At 36.7% G+C, this 21503-nt stretch overlaps 1 protein-coding gene across 1 annotated transcript; it reads right to left on the reverse strand.

The window, feature by feature from the left end:
• Window positions 1–5303: 5303 nt before the first annotated feature.
• Window positions 5304–21400, reverse strand: LOC126973317 (U4/U6 small nuclear ribonucleoprotein Prp4). Its single transcript, XM_050820534.1, has 14 exons — window positions 21022–21400; window positions 20161–20270; window positions 19059–19153; window positions 16593–16751; window positions 15458–15563; window positions 14192–14262; window positions 12565–12694; window positions 11974–12101; window positions 11092–11222; window positions 9663–9747; window positions 9007–9148; window positions 7802–7871; window positions 6706–6827; window positions 5304–5416 (listed from the first exon to the last, which is right to left on the reverse strand). Exons 1-14 carry the CDS (start codon window positions 21182–21184, stop codon window positions 5324–5326), a joined length of 1605 nt encoding a protein of 534 aa, XP_050676491.1. The 5' UTR covers window positions 21185–21400; the 3' UTR covers window positions 5304–5323.
• Window positions 21401–21503: the final 103 nt, after the last annotated feature.

Raw genomic sequence — 21503 nt, forward strand, 5'->3', positions numbered from 1 at the left:
TGCGCGCCTACATGTTGTCGTGGTCGAGTGACAGCCATTCTAAACACATAATAATATGAAGCCACGCGTTCATTAGTATTCCTATATTTCTCTTGCAGTTTTTAAGCCACCTCTAACATACTACATATTTGAACGAAGATAATGCTTAGATTCTAAGGTACACACACGGTGATACTTCTAAGCCTTAGAAGTGTCACCGTGAATGTCACATCATTGTTGTCGGATTACTAACCACATACTGTTTGAGCATAGAAGCGTAATTGGTTTAAATAAAACAACGATATTTAATTAAAACATGTAATTATGTAATTTATTTGCATAAGAATTAAGTTATTTAAAATATAAACTCTCAATTGTAAAGTAATTTTACATTTGTTATTAATTATTATCATAGCTAGCAAGCATTTTTTTATCGGCATCATAAATGAGTCTGTGTAATTGAAATTTTATATCTGCTTGATCAGAATATGAAAGTTGTTTGATACGTTTGCTCATTGACAAAAAGAAAAGATCGTTTTCATCCATTTCTCTAGCCCTTTTGTATTCCATTGCATTTGAACTGGTTCTTACTTTACATATGTCTGTTAGTAGATCGTCATTTTTGTTTTGTTTATCTGACAAGTGTGTTCTCGAACAAGTCGAACCTCCTGATATACTGGACGCTGCAGACGAGGTTCTCTCAATTTTTACATCAGAGTCACTAATGATGTATGAAGATTCGTCCTTCACTACGCTAACTTTAGTTGTTGTTTCATTTTGTGCTTCTTTAAATCTAAGTTTGACGTGCGGCAGTAAAAAACTCATTTCTTTTTCGAACCGCCATGGAGCGTCCATGGGTTTAGTTACACGTCTCCTTAGTGCATTGGTGTAACAGTTCCGTAACTTTCCCCATTTAGACCGCAACACCTCAACTGAAACGAAAGTTGCAGCGTAATTTTTCGTACCGTGAATTAAATTTCAAATGACTAGCTTTTACCCGCGGCTTCGTTTGATATCGTTACATCAGACGTATCAAGTATCATTGAAATGAATATAAAATATTTTAAGATTTTTGAAGTGAAAACTTCTTTAGCGGCGTTGAGCATTTTTCTTGGGATGGGTATAAAATGTTTAGCTCCCGTCAGGACACGTGGCCTGATTGAAAATTCGTAAGACAGTCGTTGAAATTATGGATGAAAGATTTATACTTCTAATTATAGTTCGGCTATTTCAACTTAATGATCATAGGGTCATTTAACTAGTGGTTGCATTATTGTGATTGCTAAGCTGAAACACCGCGAGGTCGATGAAATCTCAACCGTGAAATATTTTTACAATTTATTCATTAGGTCAATGTTTCGTGCCAAGAAATTGACTCTCGTGCCAGACTTTGGCAAGTCAACATCTCCTGAGGATGCCTCATGTAGAGGTGAAACACGTGTCGAATTGATTGAAGTCTAATCTTGAGAAGGCTCACAACATTTGAATAAATGTTTTAATGTAAAATAATAATTGTAATATGTAGTTCTGAAATGTTAAATTTTTTATGTAATATAAATTGTAATTTTTGTGTACGATAGCGCAATAAATGAATATTGTATTTAATTACATAAAAGCTAGTACATACTTTTATACTGATAAATAGAGCAATTCGTGCGAAATTATTCCCTAACCATTCCAAAATGCATATTTTTATGTATACCATTCGCAAGCTAAGGAGAGAAGGCAAAGAAATTTTAACTTTGAGTGAGGACTGTAAATAAATGCTAGTGGGGAGGAAAGCACCACCAATTTAAGACCCCTCCATTATCTGATCTCGTCAAGATCAGCCATTAATGTACTTAAAACATTATTGTAACACATTGCTAGAGGAAATAAAGGATGATATATGTAAAAAAATATAATAGCTATAATGAATATTATAGGTAGTGATATTCATAAATCACCATATTACAGAGTGAAGGTCGGCACCAGTAGGTACCTACTATGTCTGCGAGTGGATATGATATTATAATTATATTATGTTCTGCGCTCTTTGAAGATAACAATTGTTTGTTATGTAATACAGAAACCATCCCAGATGAGGCATTGATTATAAAACTAATGAGAAAACTCGATGAATATATTATCCAATCACATTTGTGTATCCAAAGACAATATAAACTATTACAGTTTTATCACTATTGCCGGCGTTGATTATTTGCCTCGCCTGTCAATATTTGATGACATATTTTGACAATTGACAGTGATAGCTGACAACCATTATTTTATGAAGTGTATTGTTTACTCTAAAATAATTATAATAATTTATTAAAATGTTGAAACAAGTTTTATTTATAGGTGATAAAATGGAGGTCAAACCTACAAAAAAAGATTTTGCCCATAATAAATTTACGGTGTTTTTCTTGTAATCGAGTACAATGAAATATGTTATGTTATGAAATATATTAGTATAATGAAAAATTATTTAAATATTCTTCTTTTATTGTAGGTATTCTGGTTTGAGCTGATAGTCTTGTTACCAATGCTCTAAATACAAAACAAAAACAAGTTTTAATATCAATCAGTATCTAAGTATTGATTTATACAATAGTGAACTGTGTTTATTTAAAAGTACGTACCATATAAGTATATTATACTTATATATATTGCATTATACACACATTATTGGATTTTATTAGTAAATATACATATTATAATGCACCTAAGACAATACTCATTATTAAGTAAGTACTTTACTTACCTGATTCATTAAGTTGTTGTGCAATCTCTTCCCAAACACTGTTTTTTTGGTCTAAATCTCTATACTGAATTAAACTTATGTCGTATAAAATTGGATAGCCTTTAACTGCTTTGATTAGCTCGAGCGACATGTTAAAGATAATGATTAAGCGGTATAATGTGTTAATGATGTATATTATGTTATACAAACTGATGCGTGGTATTGAGTGTTAACACGAATGGCGTGTCGCGACTCGTGTTTTCTCCGATGACGTATCGAGTAGAGGCCATCGTTCATTGGCTAATTTTATACGCGTGGGGAATGCAACAACAGCTGTAGCGTCACGCCTGGAAGGATTTGAGTAAATAAGCGGTACAGGGACAAAGCTTATTAAGAGCGCGCAAAATTGTTGTGAATAATTATTGTTACAAAAAGTTGAGAGAAATTCATCGATATGAAATAACCCCAGATACAAGATTCATATAAAAGATACAGTTAAAGGTGTCCGCATTGTTAACATTATAAACATATTAATAATAAGTTAATTTAAAGTTAATTAATAAGTTATATCTTACCATCTAGTTTAGGTATTTGAAAGTTAAATATTTATATATTATAACTCTTCATTAAAAATGCTTTCTCACTTAAGCTAAAACAAATATGTAAAATTTCATGTTCCCTCGTGAGGTGACAGTCCTATCTGCAGCTGCAGTTCGTGATGAAGATCATGATTGGCAAAAGAAATTCATAAAACTAATAGAAATCTCGTTCCAGCCTTTAGCGATTCAACAGCTCCTGAAGATGCCCCGTGTAGAGGCGAAATACGTACCGAATTGATTTAACTAATGTAATTATTAATGATTTTTAAGAAATTAATTTACATACAATGTTAAGCGTCCTTGCTACTAACTAATTAAAGGAGTTCCCTCGTAAGGTGACCATCATAATTCCGGCAGCAGTTCGTAGTAAAAACGTGATTAGATATCAAAACTAAACTCACACACAAAATTTCGTGACCGTGTTACTAAACGTTGAAGAGTTCCCTATTGATGAGATAATCCTGGAGGCAGCTTCAGATTATGTATAATATCAATATATTGCATTGCCACCGAAGTAATGCAGGTGTACAAAATTTTAGCTCAATCGGATACCGAGAAGAGTTATAAACGTTACTTACGGCCGTTCCCAATATTCAGTCTATCTCTTAATTGAGATAAAAATCAACTATCGTTGACTTTTCTGTCCCAAAAAACTTATCGATGGTAACTCACTTTATCCGTACACGCTGTCTGTCAATGGGGCGACGTATAGCTTACCAGCGATAGAAGTTTGTATGGAACTTGCAATTCACGCGTTCCAATATAAGGCGATAATAATGGCTTATCGGGTATATTGGGACAGCTTCAGATTATTGACAGCTAATTACTGACAGTAGAAGGTAGTAATTTATCTCTATCTGTAGATAGAATATTGATATAAAAGTGTGGCAATGAGTTAAAATATGATAACTACATTTGTACTTTTTCTCGTATTATTCATGCATACTGTACAGTGAATAACCATATTAATAATATAATATCACTTTATTGTTAAAATATTCAAGCTTGCTATTAATAAAACAACACGTGTGTCGTAACTAGCACTAACCCTGATATTGTCAACTGTACGTGCGCAACAAGCGGCCAGTGGACACTCACGCATGCAACCATTTCGCGTGGTTATATCTAGCTATGTCTCTGTACCGTTTAAATTACTCATGTGCTGTAGGTAAGCATACTAGATACAAAAGAACAAGATTTTCCGTGTTACAATGTTTATTTTTTATATAGAGCTCGAACATAAAAATGTCAGTTTATTAATCTAAAATATACAATGATATTAATTTAAATAAGGTAAAATATAGTAATATAATGGCGAATACGGTCATCTCAATAATGTTGCATAAGCGCCATTTTTGTATGATAACTGTCCTTTTGTCTTATGCGAGATAATGTTTGATAACTTGGAATCGAATTCGAGTTCAAATCCCGGTAGGGTTTTTTTTATGAAAATACGGGACGAGACGAGGAGGACGTTTAGATGATGGTAATTTATACGCCCTGCCCATTACAATGCAGTGCCGCTCAGGATTCTTGCAAAGCCCAAAAATTCTGAGCGGAACATTCGGAGCTGAACGAGCGCAATTGTTGCGCTCGTCACCTATTCCCAACAATACCAATTTCACTAGCTACGGCGCCCTTCAGACTGAAACACAGTACACATGTTTACACATAACTGCTTCACGGCAGAAATAGGCACCGTTGTGGTACCCATAATCTAGCCGGCAAAGGAGCCTCTCACTGGTAATAAGTAAAGGTGCAAAAAGTTATTTATATGATGAATATTATAGATGTTTGTTTCCGAGTCATGGATGTTTATTTACTTAGATAATTTATACTTTACGTCTACATGGAGTCTAGCTAGGCAACCCATGAAAACGGCCAGGTTTATTACATTAGTATGCGTGACAAGTCAATGTCAAATAAATTTTTATCAATTGGACTCAAACTAAGCACTTTTGAATTGTCACTATTTTAATTTTTTTTGTAAAATAAAACACAGATAAATTTATTAGTTTATTCTCTATGCTAAGTCCGGAGCCCATAACTTGAATGTTCTATCGTAGGAGCATGTTGCGATGTATTTGTTATCCATAGATATATCTGCGCTCATAACCTGTAAAAAAGAAAAAAAAATTGCTTTTAACTGTAGAGATATTGTCTCTAGATAATAATGAGCTTCAGGCCGGAAAGAAAAGTTTTGCATATTCGTGGTTTATTATCAGGAATAACTTTATACCAAGTTTATTTGTAAGGCAGCTCGAGTATTTTTGATTTTAACATGTTCGAGGGCTGCACTAGAAGTATCGGGAATGGAATATTTCTACTGTTCCTGTCATATTAAAATCTTTTTAATTGAAAACTCCTTGGTTTTCAAAATCGAATACCATTTATTTATTTTAAAAAGATTCTCGGTCTAGTCACACGGTCTTTTCAAACTTGTTTAGTCGTTGAGAAAATGGAATTGACTCGAGAAAATTCTAGAGCGATGATTTATTATGACTTTCGAAGTGGTTTGCCACAAAAACAGTGTGTTGACCGGATGATTTCTGCATTTGGTGATGAAGCCCCATTCAAAACGATATCACTATTATTTAATATGTATAAAAAAGGGCATAATGGCTTATAATTTGACGCAATTGCGCAATTTTAAAGTGTATTTTTAGTATTTTCTACGCAAAAAAAACCGCTAAAATCATATCATTTTAGGTTTCGAAACGCAATTTTATTTCGTTCATTCTTCACAGGCGATCCAAACGCCATTCAGTAAAAGGAACTTCAGTGATTCAGTTTAGGTACCTAAACTAAACTGCATTGGATTCGCATCGCTTATTAAAAGTTGATGGTAGGCCCTCTGTTCACACAATATCACATTTCCATAACCCCTACCTAGCATCATAAAGTATGACATAGGTACTACCCGGTTCTTTTATCTCTGGACCTAGCGTCGATGACGTCACATCGTTGCTTTGTTACGGTGTGCAAAACAAGCATCTTTAGGATATTATTAATAATAAATAAACTACGATTTATTTTGTCACTAGTATATATTGATGTAAAGGTGTTGTGTTGTCAATTAAAGAATCTAGGTTAGAGGTACAAAAAGTATTTATGTATTTGACAGAACTATTATAGCGACACAGAACAACAAAAACTGCAGAACTATTAACAACAAAAGTCAACATGTATCAATGAAAACTTCAAAAACAAAGCAGCGATAGCACGAAAATATCACGAAATGTACCTAATAGTGATGATACTGCAAACCGTACTGACGCAACAGATCGAGCGCGAGGGGATGAAAGGGGGCCCCCTCCGCTCCCCTTAATCCAAAGATAATGTGGCCGTGTAGTCATTTATGAATGGCCCATTATGGGCTTTAGTTAATTAAATTAATTTAGTTACCTTATTGTCATGTCCCGAAAGAGTCCTCAACGGATGCCAGGCTGGATTTGACCAAAGCTTGGCAGACTTGTCGTAAGAAGCAGTCAGTAGGAAATTGCCTCGACTCTGTTGGTAGCGCACGTCTGAAATACGAATTTTTAAAATAAGAGACAAGGACAGGGTAATTAATACGCCCTCCTCATTACAATTCAGTGCCACTTAGGATTCTTGAAAAACCCAAAAACTCTGAGCGGCACAACAATTGCGCTCGTCACCTTGAGACATAAGATGTTAAGTCTCATTCGTCCAGTAATTTCACTAGCTACGGCGGCCTACAGACCGAAACACAGCAATGCTTATACATTGCCTTCACGGCAGAAAAAGGCGCCGTTGTGGTACCCATAATCTAGCCGGCATTCTGTGGAAACAAGCCTCCCACTGGTAAAAAAGATATGTGTTGGGTTGGAATTGTAATGTCTGAATTTTTTTTAAAAAGAAAAACGGAAATGTTTGAGTCGAGCTCGCTCACCGACCGATTATCTTTTAGTTTAACAATATTTATTTCTTAGTAAGTACAAAATTTTGTTTTCGAAGTACCGTCCTTTTTGTGTGATACAATGATTCAACTAATCTCATACTAAATGTATGGGAGTATTTAATATCAAAACTTTGGATACTTCTCGTTTGATTTTTAAATAGTTATTTATGCAACTGCTGTGTTATAAGGGGTATTAAAACACGAGTGTGGGTAATAATGTGATAATAGTATCACATGAGTGTTTTAATACCTAATTATTAACAGTTGCATACAAGACTGAATATTCTGAAACAGTTAGCTTACTGCTAACATTAAAAAAGCCAGTCCTAGTAACCATTACATCATCCAAACGAGTGTTGTCATGTTGTACTGAATTTCATTACAACACTCGTTTGAATGATGTTATAGTTATTAGGACATCTGCTTTAGAATCTTTAATAGAGGATTTAAAGCATGGGTGTAGATAAAAGTTATTAATATCATTTTACTGATTAGTTAAAGTAATTTCGATATCTGTAATAGTTACGGAGTAATCGCCTGGCCACAATTAACGATTACACCCTGTATATAGACACTTACCACTAACTAGGTGCGTATGACTCGGTATGGTGTACAGGGAAGTCCGCCGACGAAGATCCCAAATCTTCACCTGAATAACAATAGACAGTTTTTAGAGGTTCTACTTGGTATTTCTTTGCAGGTCAGATAGTCGGGACTGAAGGATATTGCCGAGATTTAAAAACAAAAGAAAATGCGTGCGTACAAAGTACCCATGTCAGAAGTGAAACCTGCATTGTGCACGAACCTCTAAACTGCATATGAAGTCCTGGCACATGTTGCTAGGATGACACATGATTTCAACCTCTATGAAAGACATTACTATCACCGCTACCATATTTATGTATACTCGCGTCATACATAAGTCAATATCTTCTTCAACTATGGTACACATTGTATAATGCTTCCCTTCTCATTTTCTCCCACGTTAAATTATATGAATCTATGTGTCTGTCTTTTCTTTCTGTCTTGCCATTTCGTTTCATCGATTTTCAAATAGCAAGGACGGTAAAGAAGATTTCACTTCAAAAATTCGTTCTTACCACGATGCCACTGGTTCGATCGTATGTTGTGCGCGACTCATTTGGGCGCGATTTTGACCCACTAAAATTTTGACAAACGGCCAATTTTCTTTCAAACATTGTAGATTTATCGAGGACCGATGACGATATATTAATTTGATACAATTATTCAATTTTCATTTTTATATAATTTTCTCATCTATCGTCGATAAGGCAGGTATTTATTACATTTTATGTTTCAACCAAATTTTTGTTTTTTTTTAACTACTTTTATTTAATTAATATTTTATTGTTATTGTTTTGTCTTCAGTTTTTAATTTATTTTTAATAGTTTCAAGGTGTTTTCTTTATTTAATATTATGTAAACATACAATTTACTTTTCAATAGTTGTGATTAAGTTATTAATTCGTACCAACTATATTAACTACGATTACAAGGAGTGGAATTGATCATTATAAGCACCTACTGTTTAGTGTTTGGTGCTCAAGATAAAAATAACTCTTAATTAATTTAATATTACAGTTTTCGGACTGCCTATGAAATAACATTGTTCTTATTACGCACTTTACACCAATAGTGCATGGAAAAGTGAGATTATGGATTTCCACTGCTTCGGGGGAGAGAGAGGAGGTTGGTGTTAGTGTTTGTTAATAAAGTAAAATGAAATAAAAAAATATAAGTCAGGATGTGTATTAAGGTGGTACCTGATGGTCTGCGGAAGCGCTGGCGACGCGATGTCCGCTGGGGTCCCAGTCCAGGGCGAGGATCTCAGCAGAGTGTCCGGACATTATCATGACACAGCGGCCGGTCCTTAAGTCCCACACACGACCGAAAGCGTCCATACCCCTAAACATAACATTACAATGTCAAGTGTTTTCATATCATCAATAATCGTTTAGCCGGAAGACGTCCACTGGCCTCCCCCAAAGATCTCCACAATGATCGGGCCTGTGCCACCCTCACCCAACGTATTCCGGCGATTTTCACCAGATCATCCGTCCATCTTTTGTGGGCCTATCAACACTGTTGTGCTCTTTACGTGTTTATGTGTTAATTAACTAGAGTGGGAGGCTCCTTAGTACAGGATGCCGGCAAGATTATGGGTACCGACCACAACGGCGCCAATTTCTGCCGTGAAGCTATAATATAGTATTATTGTATTTCGGCCTTAAAGGCACTGTAGCTAGTAAAATTACTGGGCAAATGAGACTTAACATCTTATGTCCTAAGGTGACGAGCGCAAATGTAGTGTCAATCAGATTTTTTATCGAATATTGGATGCATCAACCTTAAGACATTGAATTCATTGTTTGTGTAAGGATGCTTCGTGAATATGAACGTAACTGATAGGTGGTCATACCCGGTGGCTGCCAGCGAGCCATCTCCCTGGAAGGCGATGCTATACACAGGCTTGGCATGACCCTCCTGATGTAACACCTCCGTACCTGAACACGTTAAAAGAATCACAAAATAATAATAATTATCTATCATCTATTAAAATCCAATAAAATTTGTAAAGAAAATTTATGAACGATGGGGGACTCGAACCCGCGGCATCTCGCGTTCTGTTCGAGCGATCTTGCCACTAAGCCAACCGTTCGAGTGACGAAATTTGATGATATAATTTATTATATATCCATTTATTTTATTTTATTTAAAACATCACAAAATCCACAGAACTTAAATTAGGTTATAATAATACTATTTTGTAGAACTTACATCTAATAACGGATTTACAATATTTATAATAAGACATGATATTTGTCCTTATTGGGGTTGTCGAGAGTGCGTGCGTGCGTGCGTGCGTGCGCGCGTGTGTGTGTGTGTGTGTGTGTGTGTGTGTGTGTGAATTACTATAAATATACTATAAATTTAACCTTCCTTTAGATTTTTATTAACGCTCCTTTTAAAGCAACCTTTACTGTTATTAAAATGTTCAGTATTATTGAATTGTTTATTATAGTCGCATAGAGTGCGACACATTACCGAATTTTCATAATAATTAGTGTGACTCAGCGGGACTTGGAATAGAGACGTGTGTCTAGTGCGAACTCACGGCACTCGTAATTGTATGAATAGTTCAGTTAGCTCTGTACTGTCGATCATACCATGAACTATGTTATGAAGGAAAGAGAGATCCAGAACCTTGCGCCTGTCCTTAAGTGTCAAGATTCCGGGTAGTCCACCTAATTGTGTCGTGCGCGATAGTTGACATGTTTTAAAAATTTTGCTTGTATGTTTTCACATTGTTGGCCATGTGTTATGTATCGTGGGTTCTATATATTGCTGCAATATTCAAGAGTACTTCTTACGTAAGCACAATATTGAATTTTAATACATTTTATGTCTGAGAATGGTTTACTGACGCGCAGGATGAATCCCAAATTTTTGTATGACCTGGTGACTTTTTCTGACAGGTGTTCACTGAATATCATTTTAGTATCCATTAAAACTCCTAGGTCATGGATTAGGTTAATTTGCTGAATAATCGTGCTATCTATATTATAATTGAAGTTGATGGTGCTTTTCTTTCTGGTGAAAGTAATAAACTTGCATTTGCTTACATTAATTTTTATTTTATTAGTCTTATAGTAATTGTTCAAATTATTTAGGTCAGTTTGGAGTTTAAGGCAGTCAGTTGGATTATTGGATTATTCAGTTGGATTTTGCGTATTGAAAGCATTTTCCTACATCATACAAGTATGCGGCATATAACAAAGGTGAGAGCGCCGAGCCTTGTAATTGTGGAATTATATTAAAAGTATGCAAGCCATCATGAAAAGACTCACCAGTCTCCAAGTCCCAGAGCCTCCAGGAGTTGTCATAGACGGTTGCGCCCAGGAATCGACCTGATGGATGGAAGGCAACCCTGGCGACACGCGACGGCGAGTGACCCTCCAAGGTTGCTAGCGGCTCCTCACTGAACAATACCACAGCTAATTTTTTTTTATGGAAAAGGAGTACAAACGAACCTACGGGTCACGTAGTGTTAAGAGATCATCGCCGCCCACAATCTCTTAGTACACCAAAGGAATCACAGGAGCGTTGCCGGCCTTTCAGGAAGGTTTCCGCGCTTTTTTTTCAAGGTACCCATATCGCATCGTCCCGGAAACACCGCACAAGGAAGCCCGTTCCACAGTTTTTTAGTACCTGGAAAAAAGTTCCTTGAGAACCGCACTGTGGAGGAGCGCCACACATCCAGATGGTGGGGATGATATCCTAACTTGTGGCGTGTCATGTGAATGTGGAATTCGGCGGCAATTAAGCTACCAGACTGGACACCATACAGACAGCAGAGTTATGACGCGTCCGAGCTGGTCGCACAGCCAATTTGGTGGACGCCAGGTGAGAAACTCTCTATAGAGCTGTTTACATTTTCTTGGTATACTGGTTGCGCCACCGTGGTGTCTTGGTGAAATATAGCCTTTATAAGCTCGCTTTGATTAAGTCGTTTTATTATAACAATGTAATGTGTAAATGAAGCCTTTTAACATCTTATAGTAGCAACTCGTTTCGTCCTTCCTACCCTTAAGTAAGCCCTTTCGTTCGCACGAACACATTATTACGTATATACGTATTCGTTATTCATATATTTCGTTCACATTATTGTTTCCGAGTGAGTGGGTGATGTCAAAGGAGATTTTTTATCACGATCTGGTAGATGAGCTTACCTCACGAAATTCCACAGATACACAGTCCCATCATAGGAACAGGATGCCATGGCACAACTTTTGTCACCGTCTTCTATGCAATCCATTTTTTCAATTTCGTCTGCTTCTTTCGATTTCATCTTTTCCATCTGAAAATCCATTTAAACATTAACTATATTGTGTGTATTTGTAATTTTTTTTTTTTTTTATTTTACTTAAAAAGTACGGTCGCAGACCAGAATACACTAATTAAAGATTTACCAGTGGGAGGCTCCTTTGCACAGGATCCCGGTTAGATTATGGGTACCACAACGGCGCCTATTTCTGCCGTGAAGCAGTACTGCGTAAGCATTATTGTATTTCGGTCTGAAGGGCGCCGTAGCTAGTGAAATTACTGGCCAAAGTAGACTTAACATAAACGCGCTCAGAATTTTTGGGTTTTTTCAAGAATCCTATGCTGCCGCATGCTACGCATGCCACGCTGCATTGTAATGGGCAGGGCGTATCAATAACCATCAGCTGAAATTCCTGCTCGTCTCGACCCTTATTGTCACAAAAAAAACATATCGATACCTCTGTTCCAAAGAGTAAATATACAGAAAGGGAACTCACTCTATCACTGAAGTGTCCGGGGAGTGCCGCGCGGGGGTGAAACACCGCAGCACTGACGTTGCAAGTGTGTCCCTTTAGGGTCTGAAGCAGTACACAGTCCGGCACCGACCATACCTTAATCAAACCTGACCTGCAAGATGGAAAACTTAAGTTAGCCCTCAAACTCGCGGGCCTATCCCTTCCTACAATATGGCCAAAGGATACCATGTCTTGGCATAAAAGGCATTTATTTTCTCAAAATTGATTCCTTTACAATTCTTTGGCGCACGTGGCGCTCTGAGAGAGAAGAAGTGGCGCAAGAAACTCTCCCAGCATTTTTTTTGCGCTCTTTTTAATCTAACATACAATTTTGTATTGAATAATCATAATCTAGTCCCAGACCGTTAGATATTCAGCTGTGGAGTAGTAGGATTTACGACAGAGCCAGTTTTTAATAAAACATTTAAATTTATTTATAGATAATACCTGATGGACTGGGACTATATTATAAAAGTGTATACATTTATTAAAGCTATTAAATATGTTACGCTAGTAAATAAGCTACTTGTAATGGCTGGAGGATCCTGTCATGGAGTACTCTATTTCATGTTTTTAAATTTAATGTTATCTAATTTATACATAGTTTATATGTGGGAGTACGGTTATGCCCCCGCCAAGTCGAGCAAAAACAAGTGGCACTGCCGTACCATCCTTTTATCGAAGCAATCATGCCATTTTCAACCCCCTATCCCCCGTCGTGGATAAAATTGGACGCCTGAATTTAATAAACACGGTATATTTCAAATTTCAGTCCATTTGAACCAGTAGTATAAGTAATATAGTAAAAATTATATCAAGACAAAATTTCTTAATTTTGTTACTACACTGACTGAGTGACTGACGAATCATTAAAATTATAAGGTACTTCTTTCAGACATAGAAGCTTCAAATTTAGAATAGATTTAGTATGTAGTGTAGAAAAAATGAGATGCCATCAAAAACATAACTTGTAAAAAACCAAGTCCCGCAACTTAGTTGTTCTAACGTAAAAAGTTGTGAGATCCATATAATACCAAGTCGGTCAATTTATTTAGTAACTAAAGGGTCCTTCTGGTTTAAGCTATAACGTAATTAGCAAACCTAACATCTTATAATAGCCATACCAACATTGAATAGTACATTACGATACGAGTGCGCAAAATAGGTCGTCGGGATGACTTACGTGCGCACGAGTATCATATATGTACAATTTTTCCTATTAAGTTGCGCAAAGTTCGACCACTACAATTATTTTAAATAATTGGAACGTATAGAACGTTGGCGTTGGGGCGAAGCCCCCATCCCAAACATTCCCGCTCTCTCAGCTACATCCCGTTCGCTCAGTTGCGTTCCAGCACGCTCTTGTCAACGAGTAGGAAAGTGGTACTTTGCGAACGCAAATGCATGCGCAAAATCGAATTTTGCGCACGATAATAGGAAAAATATTTTGTTTATTTTGCGAGTTTTATGCAACTAACTCGGCTGAACCTAAACACAGCAAATAAAAGTAACATGTTGTACTAATTTCATTTGATAACCTTCTATTTACCTACTCAATTACGTCATTATATTATGTGTAAAGGAATCTGAAAAATAAAAAAAGCCTTACCAACTGGAGGTTATAAGCATCTGGCTATCACTGCTAAATCTGCAATAGCTTATAGGACGTGTGTCGCCTATCTGAAAAAAACAATTAGGTACCTAATTAAAGTCCTGGAATTGGAAAAAAACCGAAACAAATTCCAGTGGGAGGCTCATTTGCACAGGATGCCGGCTAGTTTATGGGTAGCAGTAATGTGTAAACATCACTGTTTAGCTAGCTAGTGAAATTACTGAGCAATTGAGACTTAACATCTTATGTCGCAAGGTGACGAGCACAGTTGTAGTGCCGCTCAGAACTATTGGATTTTTCAAGAATCCTGAGCGGCACTGCATTGTAATGGGCCAGGCGTAACAATTACCATCAGAAGAACGTCCAGCTGTCTCGTCCCTTATTTTCATAAAAAAAACTACAAATTATATAAAACAATACTGTCAAATTGTGTCTTAAATATCGGAGCCCCCAGATCGATCCTCATCCGCCACGTACCAATGTGTTTTCGATGTGTGCGTCTATTCGTTGCCGGCCTTTAAGGAAGGTTTTTCGTGCTTTTTTTGAAGGCACCCATGTCATATCGTCCCGAAAACACCGCAAAAGGATGCTCATTCCACAGCCTTGTAGTACGTGGAAGAAAGCCCCTTGAAAAGCGCACGGTGGAGGACCGCCACACATCCAGATGGTGGGGACGATATCCTTTTTTATGGCGTGTCGTGCGAAGGTGGAATTAGGCGGCAGGAATCAGGTAAAACAGCTCTTCGGAACACTCCCCGTGATAAATGCGGTAGAAGACGCACAACGAAGCGACGTCTCTACGTACAGAGCACTGGGTCCCCGACAATTCGAGCTGCTCTGCGTTGCATGCGTTCAAATGGATCAAACTGGTATTGGGGTGCGTTAGACAAGAGATGACAGCAATATTCCATGTGTGGCCGGACTGCGCTTTGTAGAGCGCTAGAATGTAGGCCGGATTGTAGTATTGCCGTGCTCTATTTATGACGCCCAGTTTCTTCGAAGCAAATTTAGATTTTTCTATTACAGTTTTAAGTGATATGTATATTAAATTTCCTTTCCCTTCCCTTCTGAACTAACTTCAGAACACTCCCGACCATATCTTACTACCCCCTTCTCTGAATTATGTGTGACTTTTTGTCTGTTAACTTTTAAGTACTTATATATAAATAAAGGTAAAAGAGAGGTGACTCCCAACACAGGCGATTAGCTGAATGGGAGGCACATGTCCCTAGTTTAAAAAAAAAATTCTGACTAAAACCTCACCTGACTGCAGTATATCGACATGGCGGAGGCCTTCCTCTGCGCTTCCTGTTTCGCCGCCGCTCGAATACTGCCAGGCTGTTTCAAGTCTTCGCGGGCTTCTATTAGTCTGTAACAGCGTTGAGAGGGCTCAATGTTAGATTCGTGAAATAAATTAAAACTATAGGCAAGACTTGACAATTGACGCGTATTTACACTAGAACGCATTACAATTGACGCGTATTTACACTGGCAAAACTCAACAATTGACGCGTATTTACACTGGCAAGACTTGACAATTAACGCGTATTTACACGGGCAAAACTTGACAATTGACGCGCATTTACACTGGCAAGACTTGGCAATTGACGCGCATTTAAACTGGCAAGACTTGACACTTGACGAGTATTTACAATGGCAAGACTTGAATTGACGCGTATTTACACTGGCAAGACTTGACAATTGACGCGTATTTACTTTGGCAAGATTTGACAATTGACGCGTATTTACAATGGCGCGACTTGAATTGACGCGTATTAACACTGACAATTGACGCGTATCTACACGCCTTCTTTTTTATGGAAAAGGAGGGTAAACGAGCGTATCACCTGATGTTAGGTAATCACCGCCGCCCATATTTTCGTGCAAAACATGTCGTAACGTCCCGGAAATACCGCACAAGTTGGAACACGTTGTACGTGGAAGGAACTTTCCTAGAAAACTGCACTTATCTAATGAATCTTAAAATAATATATATATATATTGGTTAGTGATATTATCTATTATTTTTGTACAGATATATTTTCAGGTACACACTAATTTAAAAATTGTGGTGGTTAGTTGTTCATACATTATTCGAGACAAATCCTTACTTGTTTAAATATAGACACTGGATTTGTTGAGCCATTCTGATAAGTGGTATAACTATTTGTATGTTATTTACTATCGCTATTGTTGTGATTGGTACCGTTGGTAGTAATTAGTATATTACTGATAGCTGCGACGAGTAATAAATTATTTGCGGAATTTTACAGATTCTTAGAGAGTGTAGATTTTGAGTAATTGAACATTTTCAGCTTTTAAAGAACGGAACGAAACATTTTTTTTGATTCAAGGTTTTCTATTAATCAGACTTTCTACTGTTCTTTAAAGATCTCACCTTTTCTTAGCCCTCGGGAGGGAGTACTTCGCCAGCCACAGTCTGGCATCCCTCAGTGACGGCGGACCCTCGTGGTACCAGGTGCCCTCTCGTCCTCTATCGCGCTCTATGCGTGCCTCTTCCTCCTCCAGTTTCTTGTTGATAGCATCCTCGCCAAGACTGAGAAAATAAAAAGTAGGAGCATATTATTTTAGGTAGTTTAAGGGACTACGCGCACTTATTCAGCTCCATTCGCGTTTCGCTGAACGATTTTGGTCACACTTATACAGCTCTGCTTCTATCAGCCGCGTACGGCGTCGTAAGAATGAGAATAATAAAATAAAAGAGTCAAATCAATGCAGGAACAATACAGGTTGCAACTTGTCGACAAGGAGTCGGGTACCATCCCTGTAAAGAGCTGTTCTGCCGCATTCGACGGCGAACAGTGCTGTACGCGGCGGAACAGCGCCGAACGCTCTCTATAGCATTCGCATAATAAAAACACATTTATCCTCATGCTGGTTTGCCGCGAAAGCAGAATTGACGCGGAAAGCTGAATCGACGCGTACACGTCTCCATACAAAATTGTTATTTTCTATGGACAAAAGCTGAATAAGTGCGCGTAGTCCCTAATGCTCCTGTTTTTTACATAATATTATTAATCTTGCAAATTTTTAACAGTTTGTTAGCAAGTAATTCCGCTTTAAAAACATTGAATGATGTGTACCTACTTATCAACTACTTACTTTAAACTAAACTCTGGAAAATATAAAAATAAATGCCCTGTGCTTCCTTTGGGGCATAAAAAGAACAGGGAAGACCCAGGCCCAAGGGTGTCGTATTATGGGTACCACAACGGTGAAGGGAGCCGTAGCTAGTGAAACCACTGGGCAAATGAGACTTGACAACTTATGTCTTGAGCTGTCAAGCGCAGTAGGGTTTTTGAAAAAAAAAAATTATTGATTTTTTTTATGTATTTTAAAACTTTATTATTAATAATATTGATATTTAATGCAAAAAACTTAAAAAAAAAATTTTTTCAATTAATTATAAACAATTAAAAATTGATGAAATTTAAATAAAAATCACGTGACTATAAACGCGCCATGATTGGTCACCATAGTTGTGACGTCATAATGTTATAGCTATTTAATAACAGTACAGCATTTACGGCTATTACACGTGTCTAGACAATAATATTAAAAAATTATTGCTAAAATACGAGTTGTTAGTTGGTTTCGATTAGCTATGTGTGATAAAGGATTTATTAAGGCATAATATTCCTGATGTTGATATATTTATGATCACCGATTTTTTTAAAAATGACGCTCGTTTTAATTCTGCTGAAGTTCGAGGTGCCAAGGCATCAAGGTAAGTTTGTTAAAAAATAATATAATAAATGAAAATATTTAATTATTTATTCTCCATTACATTAAATATAATTATTTATTTCATAAATTGCAGAGCATCGCGTGAGAGTTACGGCGACAAAGCTATAGGTTATGTTCAACTAAGTCGTAAAAATAATATTTGTATTGTGAAAGGACGGGTATGTCCAGAACACCGAGTTCGGAGTAAAGCTTATTCAGTTACTTTAACTATTAATGAAAAGTCAAAAAAAATTCGATTTTGTTTGGGGATTATCACGGTGCACTGCTTGAAACCATTTATTTCGACGTTTGTCATCTTGGGGAACATTTAAAAACATTTTATCAGGAGTTGCCTTTGTAGTATTCTTACATAATGGTACAAAACAAGAACGATAACTTTTGAGGTTCGACATTTTTAATATAAATTTAAATATTTAATAATGACAACAAAATTAAATAGATCAAAACACTGTATTTATTATTTTTCTATCAACTGCAATGAGTGAAAACTAACATTATGACGTCACACGCGCTCGGGTTTGTTCGGGAGTTGTCGGCGTGTCTTCGGTACTGGATTCAAAAAATTTTTTTTATTTTGAAATAACTTTTGAATTATTGCGAAAAAAAAAAAATAGTTTTGTTATAAAACTAATATATAATCTTTCCATTTATCACAAAAAAAAATTTTTTTCAAAAACCCTATTGTAGTGTCACTAAGAATTTTTGGGTTGTTCAAGAACCCTTTAGGGCACTGCATTGTAATGGGCAGGGCGCATTAATTGCCATCTGCTGAACGTCCTGCTCGTCTCTTCCCCAAGTTTCATAAAAAAAAAATATACTATAGACTTACAATATAGTAAAGTATAGACAAACAAAGCGAAGAACATCTCTAATGGAGATAAAGCAAGATAGAAAATGTAAGCGAATGTGTTGTTACTAAAACCGATTTTGATTGACAAGTCATTAGCAGTCAGCCACACTTTTAGCTTCATATTACTTTGAGTATTAAACAACTACCTAATGCACACATTAACAAATCAAAAGTGGTCATGCATTATCGGGCTGCTAGCTCGTCTAAATGCTAGCATATACTGAGTCTATGGTGTTGTAAACTCACTAGCTCAGCAAATCCCTCAGTCTGACTCTCCTTTCGGCAGGACCTTCTCCAAACAGACAGACTGGTTCAGCTAGCTGTCTTAAGCTTCGGCGGACCTAGAAATTGGAAATTATTTTAAAAGACAGAGTTGAGGTTTAAATTGTCGGTGTAATGATTAAAATTAGGTAAGATACAGCCAACGACCGTATCTCAGTGTCAATAGCTCAGGTGTGACGTCAATGTAGCACTGGATTTAAAGTTTGCCAGGGCAGCACTTGTGTAGAATATAAATAGATAAAATATGCGTGTGTGGTGTCTGTTAACTGTCGACTTCAATTTATTTCGACGTTTTCACAGCTGTCTGTATTAATGATCTAAGCACCCCAATGTCAAATCGACTAGTGTTTAGCTTTATTAGCTTCTTTCATAAATCATTTCGTATGAGCTAGTTTCATCATCGTCATCAGCCGGAAGACCCCCAATGCTGGACAAAGACCTCGGTTCTGCGCTGCCCTCATCCAACCTATTCCGGTGATCTTGACAAGATCATCGGTCCATCATGTGGGGCCTACCAACACTGCGACTTCCGATATGTAGTCGACATTTAAGGACTTCGCAGCCCCAAGCTAGTTAATTCTTGTTATTTATGCAACTCAATCCATATAATGATTATTTATTAGTAAACTAATATATGTTATATTAGTAAACAAAGTGAATTACGCAACTGTAGAACAGTTAGGGCTCTAAGATGTATCATAATATCGAAATACTGTTTACTTTATTGTGTCTACATAACAAGTTGCCGACTAAACTACCCCATTTGTATAATTGATTGCCAAACTGGTTGAAAACCTTGATGATACAAAATTCGAATTTCGTAGTGTCTACTTATCCATTAATTGCCTTGAACCCTCACAAACTGGTATTTTAAACAACCAACACAATTCTATTAATTTACTAGCAGACCCAGCAAACAATATTTTCGGTTTAAAGACATTTATTCTCATAAGATTTAACATAAAATCATATTACTTTAGGTTTCTATGACTAAGCATGCAAAACAAACAAAGTGAACAATCACAAAAAAAGAGTGTCAAATTGATATGTGGTAGGTTTGACATACCTCATCATCATCTGTAGATACATTCAGTTGTCTCGCTTTTCTTCTTCGTTCAAATTCCTCTAGAAGTGCTTTCTTATCCCTAGACATTTCCTCTTCAAGCTCCATGTATTCTGTAGACACAGTAGTATAAGTAAGAAATAAAAATATATTTATTATATATTCACATACATTATAGAAATTTAGGGATGAGACGAGCAGGATGTTCAGCTGATGGTAATTGATACCCCCTATCCATTACAATGCAGTGCCGCTCAAGATTATTTATTGAAAAATTCAAAAATTCTGAGTGGCACTACAACTGCACTTGTCACCTTAAGACATAAGATGTCCAGTCTCATTTGCCCAGAAATGTCACTAGCTACGGCTCCCTTTAGACCGAAACACAGTAATGCTTACACATTACTGCTTAACGGCAGAAATAGGTGCCATTGTGGCTCCCATAATTTAGCCGGCATCCGGTTCAAAGGAGCCTCCCAACACATATCATTAAGCTACATCAGTTTGTACAGGGACTTTGACATGGGGAGAAGCGTTTTCTCGCCCAAGTATGGAGTAGACTTGGATCACATTTTGACACTATAATAGAAGTGTCTGAGTAGTCATCTGAGTGTACTTAGTGAAAACCCCACTCGAGACTTAAAAGGTCCGAACTGCCTTTAAGTGCCTATGATTTCACCTACACCCACAAAATAATACAAATGAACTTCTCTTTTCCATCTGAAATACAGATATTTTTTAGCAGAACTTTTAGTTATGGCAATTTTTTGATAACTTTCATTCACCAGTCAGTAAAATACACAATACGTTGCAAAGAAATAGTCATAGAAAAGGAAAGAATTACAGTAATTTTCATATTTTTACCATTTGATATTTGAATATCGCCCAGTTCCTTAAATTCCGAATCTTCGGCTCCTTCCTTGGCAGCAGCCGCAAGAGCTGCCAGCCGGGCCTTTTCCTGCTCCTCCAGAGATCCATAGTGGATTGTTTTCGGCTTTTTCACAACAACACCTTCATCATCAGACATTTTGAGGTTAAATTAATCTTACAAGTAGTATTACCGTAATTTAAATACAAAACTTCTTTACATGTTATCTCTCACGTATAAATACATATGACACATAACAATGCTAACAAAAGACAGTTGTTAACTATAATTGTGTGTAGTACATAAATTTAGTAGATATTCATGAAAAATCAAAACAAACACAACTATAAAATGTAAATAAACCTGGTTTATAAAAAAAATTAAAGACTGTTTATGCATAATGACTCTTGCCTGCAGATGAAACGTAGATTCAATAGCAAAAAAAAAAAAAAACCATAGACACACTAGCTAAGTCATA

The sequence above is a fragment of the Leptidea sinapis genome, chromosome 29, assembly GCF_905404315.1.
Source record: "Leptidea sinapis chromosome 29, ilLepSina1.1, whole genome shotgun sequence".
Lineage (NCBI taxonomy): Eukaryota > Metazoa > Arthropoda > Insecta > Lepidoptera > Pieridae > Leptidea > Leptidea sinapis.